General features: G+C 51.2%; 2 protein-coding genes across 3 annotated transcripts; both read left to right on the forward strand.

Annotated features, from left to right (window-relative positions):
* Positions 1-247: 247 nt before the first annotated feature.
* On the forward strand, positions 248-3,542 carry RNASEK (ribonuclease K). The gene is made up of 3 exons (XM_069979559.1): positions 248-408; positions 2,876-2,958; positions 3,029-3,542. Exons 1-3 carry the CDS (start codon positions 331-333, stop codon positions 3,171-3,173), a joined length of 306 nt encoding a protein of 101 aa, XP_069835660.1. The 5' UTR covers positions 248-330; the 3' UTR covers positions 3,174-3,542.
* A 1,827-nt stretch (positions 3,543-5,369) lies between these two features.
* BACC1 (BPTF associated chromatin complex component 1) lies at positions 5,370-9,792 on the forward strand. 2 transcript variants are annotated; one of them, XM_069979682.1, is made up of 6 exons: positions 5,370-5,570; positions 6,135-6,229; positions 7,351-7,452; positions 7,617-7,816; positions 7,916-8,020; positions 9,540-9,792. In XM_069979682.1, the coding sequence occupies exons 1-6, from the start codon at positions 5,550-5,552 to the stop codon at positions 9,602-9,604; spliced, it is 588 nt and encodes a 195-aa protein (XP_069835783.1). In that variant the 5' UTR covers positions 5,370-5,549; the 3' UTR covers positions 9,605-9,792. The 2 variants fall into 2 exon arrangements, with proteins under 2 accessions (XP_069835783.1, XP_069835868.1); XM_069979767.1 differs by lacking the exon at positions 7,351-7,452.
* The last annotated feature ends 600 nt before the right edge of the window (positions 9,793-10,392 follow it).

Genomic DNA, 10,392 nt, shown 5'->3' on the forward strand with positions numbered 1-10,392 from the left:
GCTACTGCTCTGCGTTCCCTAACCGGTGTCTGCGAAATGCTATCTGGGCTCTCGGGGCATGATGGGTGTTGTAGTATTGAATCCGCCACAGAACACAGCGCCTCCTGTCATCACGTGACAGTGACACCCCCGCCCTCCCCACACTGTAGTCATGTGAGAAACGACATCGCGGATTGTCCCCTCCCTCTTCCTGTAGACCTGGCTCTAGCTGGTCTCTGTAGCCACGCCTTTTTCCGCATAGCCAGCCAATAAGAGAGCTGCTCGCTTCTCCCAGCGGCAGTCAGCTGACCGGGCCGGGTATTCGGAGGAGATCGCAGCTCGGTGTCGGTCATGGTGTCTCTGCTGTGCTGCGGGCCTAAGCTGGCCGCCTGCGGGATCGTGCTCAGCGTGTGGGGCGTCATCATGCTGGTGAGTGCGGGGTTATGGAGGTCTGGGCTGCGGTCAGAGGCTTCTTCATTATTACTCCTATAGATCACGTGATGCAGGATATTAGGAGTCCCCCTTTAAATATGACCTACTGAAAGGTGAGCGCTACTCTTTACCCTGCCCTGGTCAGTAAGGGGTTAAATCCTAGTGGCTTCTTCTCCTTTCCATCCCTGTGAGTCACGTGATTCTGTAGTTCCTTAAAATTATAGGAAAAAATAAAAATAAAAAATTTAAAGGGGGTGAAGATAAATGATAGACCAGGAGGATTGTGGGAATTAGGGGGTTATTAGGAACGCGTGGCGCTCTAGTGTGGATTACAATGGGGTCAGTGTCCGTCGCCCTCGAAGACGGTGATTCCCAACCTGCCATCACTACAACTCCCAGGGCATGATGGGAGTTTTAGTTCCGCCCAGGGAACCGTTGGCCCTCCAGCTGCTGCAAAACTACTACAATTCCCATCATTGGGCCACATGGTCACGATGGATACACTGTATCCAAGCAGAAAGAATGTATCCACCTGTCCCCTCAGGGGAGGATTGTCTGGATTGGATACAGTTGTATCCCACCCTTAGATATAAGCAGTGTGGGGGCTAAATGTGGTCACCAGCGATGGGAACCTTCTGCCCTCCAGCTGTTGCAAAACTACAATTCCCATCATGCCTGGACAGCCGAAGGCTGGAGGGCGGAAGGTTCCCTATGCCTGCCATACACTGAATATAAAGGTTGTGTTGCAGCTAGGGGGCGCTGTCGTGTCTCCTCTATGGCCGCCAGGAACGTGCGGTGTTGACTGTATACAGGAGCAGCAGATCTGTGTATACTGTAAGCAGCCCCTGTGTGTACATGTAAACCCTGCACCCTGGCGGCCGCCCCCGACCGGCTCTACTTGGGGAACTACAACTCCCAGCCTCCCACCGATTTCCTAAAATCATTGTGATCAAAGACTTCTAGTTGTGATTTAAAGGAATTGTCTAGAAAATAATAAATAAAATAAAAGCAGCGCCATATTTGTCGTGTGTGTGTGTGTGGTATTGTAGCTCAATGCCATTGAAGTGAATGGAGCAGAGATGTAATACCACACACAGCCTGAGCACAGGGGTGGCGCTGTGTTTTTCTAATCTCGGATGACCCATCTTATTCTCGTCATCTTGGTGCTATAATCGTGCACAGATGTTGTCATAGGTTAAGGGTAGGTTCACACTACGGAACCAGAGCGGAGACGGAACCAGAGCAGAGAATTTCCGACGGATTCCGTACCTGTTCACGGCTGCGCGCCTTTCCGCCTGTTCCACTTGGATTTCAGTGCCCCCCCCTTTCTCTATGGCATGTGATCTCTCAAAGTAAATGGCAGGTGACTGTGAACACAAGGGGGTTGTTCTTAAAAGAGTTAAAGGGGTATTCCCCCCCCCCCCCCCCCCGCAAGAGCTAAAAAATGAAGTGCTCCCAATCCTAGTTAGTCTTACTCAACAACTCCCCCTGAGTATTTTGAGCCGTATCCTGTCGTTCTAGCTGCCAGTGTTACAAGATTTTTTTTTTTTTTTTTTTAAAAGATGGTCTATATCCAAGATGGCGCTGGCCAGAAAACTACATTTCCCTTCAGGCAGTGCTTATGCCTGATTGGTCCATGATGCAGTGATGTAGCAGAGCTTATAGCCACATATATAGCAGAGTTGAAGCAGTGAAGTAGCAGAGTTGAGTTAGTACGGTTGCAGAGGTGAGGTAGCAGGGTTGAGATAGTGAAAGGTGGGGGGGGCGTATGAGCTTGGGGGTGTTGGGGGGGGGGGGGGGGGATGTGTGCTGGTGGCCACGGGCGAGCACCGAGGGATATTGTGTGTGGGCAGGTAGGCAATCAAAGGAACGCTTCGGGTAGCTGCAAGTGAGGTGGGGGGGGGGGGGGGGGGTGCTCCAGGAGGGGGCAATCAGGTGGGGGGGGAGGTTGACGTCAATGAGTGAGTGAGTGCCATACAGTGATCATCAGTGGCAGCCGTCACCTGTTCTCAGTCACTTCAGTGGCAATGTTAGGAGTCCTAAGAGTCCGGAGAGAGGGAGGACATGTGATCCCTGACATGGAGGGTGGGGCTAGGAGCTGGGAGCAGTGTCAGAGCGGTCTCAGGTTTGCATACAGAGGAGGTAAGTGCACCTAGAAAACAGCAAAACTGTGCAGAATCCATAATAACTTCATATCGGAACAATGTATTAATGCAAAAGTTATGGGGGGAATACCCCTTTAAATAATCACTCCTTCCACCCTCCCAGCAGGGGGCACCACAGTATAAGAAGGCATTGTGCCATAACTAGTCACCCCCCTCCCCTCTCACTAGAAGTGCTGGTCTTATCCAGGATTAGGGGCACAGCTCCCTCCTGTTCCTCAGTCTTTGGGTGGTATTGCAGCCTGGTTGTAAGTGACTGTATGTATCAGGGATGTAATGCTGCCCCCTTCTGGCCGTTGCAGGTGCTGCTGGGAATCTTCTTTAACGTCCACTCTGCGGTGCTGATAGAAGACGTCCCGTTCACTGAGGCCGACCTGTTTGATGAGTAAGTGTCTCCTCCAGAGCTGCGCTCCTGTGTCTGAGCTGCCACTGACCTGTGCTCTTCTCTCCCGCAGCCCCAAGCCTCCCACCAAGCTGTACGGCCTGTACGAGCAGGTCTCCTACAACTGCTTCATCGCTGCCGCCATCTACGTCCTGCTGGGCGGCTTCTCCTTCTGCCAGGTGCGGCTCAACAAGAGGAAGGAGTACATGGTGCGCTGAGCCAGCGCCCCCCCCCCCAGGACTGTGTGATCAGCTGCCCCAGGATGAAGACTCCCCCGCTGCTCTTCTACCCCTCCCCATTCCCTCCTTGTGGACCATCAGCACCAGGACTCATCATCCACCGTGGTGTCCTGTCACCTCCAGAGCTGCGCTCTTCTGATGACCATGAGAAGATGTTTCCAGCCATTGAGTTTTGTGGAGGGTGACCCCCCCCCCCCCAGATATGACTTGTGCACATTCCTGAGCCCCCCGCCCTCCTCAGACCCCTCCTCCCCCTCTGTTATTGTTGTTGTTTCTCGGAGATGTTATTTAAGATACAAGATGTAAATGTTTAATAAAGTGATGAGAGTTGTGTGATATCTACAAGAAGGTAGCGTCCTGTGCTGTAATCCTCTGTGCTGCTGGAGCCTCTTCTGGCCTTCCATTACTGCCAGTTACCACCCTGCATCATCACCAGTATCAGCATACCCTGTGCTGTAACCCTCTGTGCTGCTGGAGCCCTCCTGTATCAGCATCCCCCTGTGCTGTAACCCTCTGTGCTGCTGGAGCCCTCCTGTATTGGCATACCCCTGTACTGTAACCCTCTGTGCTGCTGGAGCTCTCCTGTATTGGCATACCCCTGTGCTGTAATCCTCTGTGCTGCTGGAGCCCTCCTGTATCGGCATACCCCTGTGCTGTAACCCTCTGTGCTGCTGGAGCCCTCCTATATCGCCATACCCCTGTGCTGTAATCCTCTGTGCTGCTGGAGCTCTCCTGTATCGGCATATCCCTGTGCTGCTGGAGCCCTCCTGTATCAGCATACCCCTGTGCTGTAACCCTCTGTGCTGCTGGAGCCCTCCTGTATTGGCATACTCCTGTGCTGTAATCCTCTGTGCTGCTGGAGCCCTCCTGTATCAGCATCCCCCTGTGCTGTAATCCTCTGTGCTGCTGGAGCCCTCCTGTATCGGCATATCCCTGTGCTGCTGGAGCCCTCCTGTATCAGCATCCCCCTGTGCTGTAATCCTCTGTGCTGCTGGAGCCCTCCTGTATCGGCATATCCCTGTGCTGCTGGAGCCCTCCTGTATCAGCATCCCCCTGTGCTGTAATCCTCTGTGCTGCTGGAGCCCTCCTGTATCAGCATACCCCTGTGCTGTAACCCTCTGTGCTGCTGCTGGAGCCCTCCTGCCATCCCATTACTGATAGTCACCATGGTACATCTTCACCAAGATTAGTGACCATTCTCCTGAAATCCTCTGTGCTGCTGGTGAAGCTCACATCCTATGACATCCCGCTTCCTTCCTGGGCCCAGGTGTAGCGATGTGTCTGGGAGAATCTATTATAAGATGGTTTCCAACAGTAACTCCCAGCAGGATGTAAGCACTGGTCGCACATGTTGGGGGTTGTAGTTTGCAGGTGGAAAGGGACTATCTACATTTGCTATCAATGGCCCCGTGTAGTACCCGACCTTCACCAGCAGAGCGCGCTGCTTTACCATGTAATAGGCTCAGTAGTATAGACTGTATGTACATCTCTGGGTCCATCTGCTATCAATGACCCAGTGTAGTACACGACCTTCACCAGCAGAGCGCGCTAGTTCACCGGTCCATCTGCTATCAATGACTCAGTGTAGTACACGACCTTCACCAGCAGAGGGCGCTGCTTCACCATGTAATAGGATCACTCTGCCGCAGGGAATGGCATTATGGGAGTTGTAGTTCTGATTGGAGAACACTGCGATTCATAGGTAGAAACAGCGACATCTACAGGAGAGGCATGGAACTGCATGTCAGTGACAGAACTCTGCAGCGTGTGAATATACCCTGAGGCGTGAGACAACCGCACCTGTATTACAGAACAGTATCATGGGGTCTATGACGGGATGTATTGCGCGTGATATACGTTCTGTTCGCTTGAGAACAGTGTTGGGCACCTGGTTGAGCAGATGTAGCTGAGCCGATTTGTCATTACGTTCTTTTCAGTGCAAATTACATACAGGACAGCACGACAAACTCGGCTCTACTACATCATCCGCACATACACAGGACAACAGCACAACCAATGCGCGCGGAGGACTCGCCAGCCAATAGGAACGCAGCACGGCGGTTAATCCTCCAACCACAGAACAGTAGGGGCGGGACATTCGCTTGTGACTGACAGTTCGCGGCAGCCTATCATAGCGAGAGCTTGGTGTGGGCGGGCTTTGGACTTTTGTTGGAGCGTCAGCAGAAGCAGCCAATAGCAGCGCGGCACTGGTGGACGCACAGCGAATAGGAGGCGGGAAAGGGAGGACGCCAGGACGGCAACACAGCGGCTTACCGGTGGGGAAACGGCTGCAGCCAGGCGGAGAGCTCGGCTCCTTATCACATCCCCACCACCGACATCGCCCGAACTGGCGCCATGACGTCAGCATCGACTAAGGTACCCGGGGAGCAGGGCTGGCATCTGATTGGTGCGGCGGGGTCATGTGACCACCTATTGCATGATGGGAGGTGTAGTTTTCAATCAATAAAAAAAAGAGGAAATCTCATTGTAATGGACACGTCTTGTCAGATAAAAAGAACTACATCTCCCAGCAGCCTCAACGTCGGGGATTGATAGAAGTAATGTTCTGCACGGCTCATGTTGGTTGCTATAAAACTAAACTTATAGGCTTGTGAGCAGGTGGTGGGGCATGCTGGGATATGTAGTCCCATAATAGCAGACCAGTATATTATGGTGCAGCCCTAACCGCTGCTGGAGCATGCTGGGATATGTAGTCCCATAATAGCAGACCAGTATATTATGGTGCATATTGAGGACCTGCAGCATGCTGGGATATGTAGTCCCATAATAGCAGACCAGTATATTATGCTGCAGCCCTAACCGCTGCTGGAGCATGCTGGGATATGTAGTTCCACACCAGCCGTCCCCATTATACTAAGCAGGAGATGGGGGATGATGTGTTTGTGTTTGGGATAAACCATTTCTCCTTTGTTTCTCCAGGTGGGGGAGATCTTCTCTGCAGCCGGCGCGGCCTTCACCAAGCTGGGAGAGCTGACCATGCAGCTGCACCCTGTCACCGACTCCTCGCCCGCCGGGTAACTGTCCCCTATGGCAGCTATGGTGGAGATCATAGCAGAATAAGCCAGTCTGTCATCACCTCCCAACGTTTTACCCCATTCTCCTCATGTTACATGCGTATAACACGGACACGAGACCTGTATAAAGGTGGATCTCAGGGGGGCACATACTTTTAGACACATAATTCACCTTTAGGGTGCGTTCACACCTACCGCATCCGCAGCTTATTTTTCCGCGGAAATCCGCAGGTCTGGTAGTGCAGATTTCAACCTGCGAGAAATCCGCGTATGTGTGCGTTTTGCGGTTTTTCCGCAGCAAGTTTATCGCAACTGAAATGTCAGTTTAGAATGAGAGACATTTTAAACTGACATTTCAGTTGCGATAAACTTGCTGCGGAAAAACCGCAAAACGCACACATACGCGGATTTCTCGCAGGTTGAAATCTGCACTACCAGACCTGCGGATTTCCGCGGAAAAATAAGCTGCGGATGCGGTAGGTGTGAACGCACCCTTAAGGGGTTTTATCACCATTGACCCTTATTCTAGGAGACCTCTTGAGGAGATTGCAGGGGGATCCGGCCTTTTGACCCTTCAGGATCAGAGATTTATCCTCCTATCTGTTAGTGTTCTTGGTAGCAAGACCCCCTTTAAGCTGCCATCTTAATCTAATACAACTTTAAAGGGAACCAGTCACTAGAAAATCGCCCCTGCAGCTATAAATACATTGCTATAAGGCGTCCGTGTGTAGGAGTCTGCAGAGGGGTCGTCCCTGAGCACTGACACTTCCAGGGATGTTTCCTGCCAGTAGTGACTAGTTAGGAGCGTCGGACCCCCCCCCCCCCCCAATGCCTACATAGGTAGGATTTACAAAGTACGTCTCCAGGCTGTATATGTAACGCTCATAGCCATCACTTATATGGCTGGAATTTTCCCTTCAAAGGGGGGCATCTACATTAAGGCTAGGGCTACGTGGTGACGACAAACACCCCCCCCCCCCCCTTATTATATATATATAATTATACACACACACATGTCAGAGGGGTTGGGAAGGGCTTCTCTTTGTCTCTCCTCCATGTCTGTCCCCTTCTTCTCCTATTCTCTCTGGTTTCACTCCCCATCTCCCCTTGTGTCTCCATAGGGCCCGCTGGACAGACACTGAGATTCAGATGTTACACGCGGCCGTGCGACGCTTCGGGGAAGACTTAAATCAGATCAGCACAGTTATCAAGGAGAGGACAGTGTAAGGAGGGGTGGGGTGAGGTAGAATGAAGCATAGGGGGGGGGGGAGTGGCTTCCATTATAGTGCCCATAATTATGTCTGTCCCTCTTTTCCCCTCACACCTATATATCATTTATTCCCCCTTCTTTCCTATATTTCCCGGTGTCTTATCTGCCTCCCCCCAGGGCTCAGCTCAAGTATGCTGTGAAACGGAAGATCTACGATGACAATGGAGTCCCCCTGTCTTCAGATTCCCCTAAGAAAGTGGTGAAGAAGGTGGTCTCTGTGCCCGCCTCTGTTATGTCTGTGCCAGCGCCGCCAGCCGTCGGGGGAGCCGGTCTCCCGGAGGGATCTCAGGGCGCCATGAGGAAGCGCAAGTCGTCCGGTGAGCTTAGGGAATAAGATGGGGGGGGGGGGGGGGGGGGGGGGGGGGGGGGTGCCGGCGGGATTATCGTTCTTACTTTGCCACTGTTTCTACCCACAGATGTAACTCTTAGTGCCTTGAATGACTCTGATGCCAACAGCGACTTGGTGGACATTGAGGGACTAGGCGACAGGAGTACGGCCAAAAAACTCAACTTTGATCAGGGTGCGAGATAGAAGTAAAAGATCAATGAGTGAAGGGGCAGTGACTGGTGGGAAGTGGATTCAGGGATTGCAAGGGTTAAAACTTATATATATGTATATCGCTCCTTCCCCAGTCACACCTCACCTTTTCTACCTCACCTGGACCCTTTTCTCCTCCCTGCAGACCCTGCTTCCCCTCCCCCTGCTCCAGCTGGGCTCATCCTCTCCCTCACACCTTGCATTCATACTCCCTGGTCTGGGCCCTTGTCTTTCTGTCTCCCTCCCCTCCTCCTACTCCTGTTGGGGCCTAGCTGGAATAATCTCCTAGGGGGAGATTTATCAAACATGGTTTAAAGTGAAACTGTCTCAGTCGCCCTTAGCAACCAATCAGATTCCACCTTTCATTTTCCAAAGAGTCTGTGAGGAATGAGAGGTGGAATCTGATTGGTTGTTAGGGGCAACTGAGCCAGTTTCACTTTACAGCATGTTTAATTAATCTCCCCCCTAATGTCATCTTGGACCCTCTCACCTCTTACCATGGGGCTAGTCCCGCTCCTCTGAACAGGCCCGTCCTCCTCCTAGACCCTGCTCTCCTGCTGTCTGTACTCTTAATCTTCCTTCTTACCTGCCACACCAAAGCTTTGGCTGCCCAGGAATGACAGGTACTGTAGTTTTACAGCAGCTGGAAGGCGTTGAGTTTGATGCACCTGTACTACACATTCCAGCAGATACTACTCTCTCTCTCTTACCCAGCCAGACTCATCTATCATCTATCATCTCCCCTTCTATCCCACTTCTCTGACCACGCCTTTTACCTTTCTTCCCATCAAACATTGCTCTCCCCCATCCCAACTGGTCTTCTTCCACCACATATATGTTTTATATGTGTGATTCAGCCGGGTTATACCTGCTGGACCTTGTGTTGTGTACCCTTGTTCTGTGTTCATTCCCTACAGACTCATCTCTCTCTCTCTGGCCCATCTGGACTCATGTCCCTCTCTTGGCTCTCCCTCTGGCCCAGCTGGACTCATCTTCCCCTCTTGACTCTCCTTCTGGCCCAGCTGGACTCATATCCCCCTCTTATTCTCCTTCTGGCCCAGCTGGACTCATATCCCCCTCTTATTCTCCTATGCTTTGCACACAACCAGGGCCCATTCCTCTATCCTCCAAACAAACCTGTTCATCTCTTTCCACCAAATCCTTTGCACTGATTGTTTCCATCTCTCTGCTCTGTCTCCTCTATTCCTTTCCTCCCTTTACACCAGGGATGGGGAACCCTCAGCCCTCTTGCTGTTGCAAAACTACAATTCCCATCGTGCCTGGACTGGAATTGTAGTTTTGCAACAGCTGGAGGGCCGAAGGTTCCCCATCCCTGCTTTACTCCTTAACCATCTGCACCCCCTTTTTTCCTGCTACTACTTTCCCCTTCCTCCTCCCCCTTCCTGTTCCCCTATCCTCCTCCTCTCTAACCTCCCCTCCCCCCTCTGTCTCCGTTGCTCCATCACCTTTAATCCTACTTATCCTTCTTTTTTTAATTGCAGAAAACCTTAACTTGGATTCCAGTTTTATCATGAACTCCAGTGACCTCCCGCTGTTATCCCGCTGACGCTGTACCCGCTCACCCTTTGTAAATACCAGGTCCTCCCTCACCTCCTCTGAAGACGCCCGGCTTGTGTCACCCGTCATAGAAGACCACCCCCACCCCCCCACATAACCCCCCAACCCCTCTTATCTCATAATGAAATTGTCAATTGCATTTTTTTTTTTTAATAAAATGGTTTAAAAACTCCTTAAGTTCTTGTGGTCGTCTTCATCCGGACGTGACGTCTTTGTTTCCAACACCCTGAAGCAGCACAAACAGAACTGGCAGCAAACGCCACAAAGGGCACTGCCAATATCTGTGTGCTGCTAGAGGGACATGGGCACCGCTGAGGGTATACAGCTGGCATCCATAGATCCTGCAGACTGTATGAAAAACTACTTAAAAATATCTATATATGCATATGAGAAGCTTTAGCTATGTATATTGGCCATGATGCATTATTCCTATGAAGGTTGGCACAATCGCCAGCTGTACAACATTCCCTGCCAGTTCATGTGCAACCAGCCCAAACTTAGTCTGCTCCCCTCCTCTGTGTTATTCCGGACTCATCAGGGTGATTTCTAATACGTAGAACAAATAACTCGTCATTGTAACAAGCCTGGCACCCCATATGGGTATTAATAGAAGCCGCTACCATCTTCTATATATAGTTTACCAGCGTGCGGCTTCCATATCGGTAAAGCAATAAACCGCATTGCAGATTTAGGGTACAATAAGAACATTACAATATATAAAAAAAGTGAAAAAACATCCAAACAACTTAAAAAGAAAAAAAAACAAAAACTGAATAA

Source organism: Dendropsophus ebraccatus, chromosome 1, assembly GCF_027789765.1.
Source record: "Dendropsophus ebraccatus isolate aDenEbr1 chromosome 1, aDenEbr1.pat, whole genome shotgun sequence".
NCBI classification, from domain to species: Eukaryota; Metazoa; Chordata; class Amphibia; order Anura; family Hylidae; genus Dendropsophus; species Dendropsophus ebraccatus.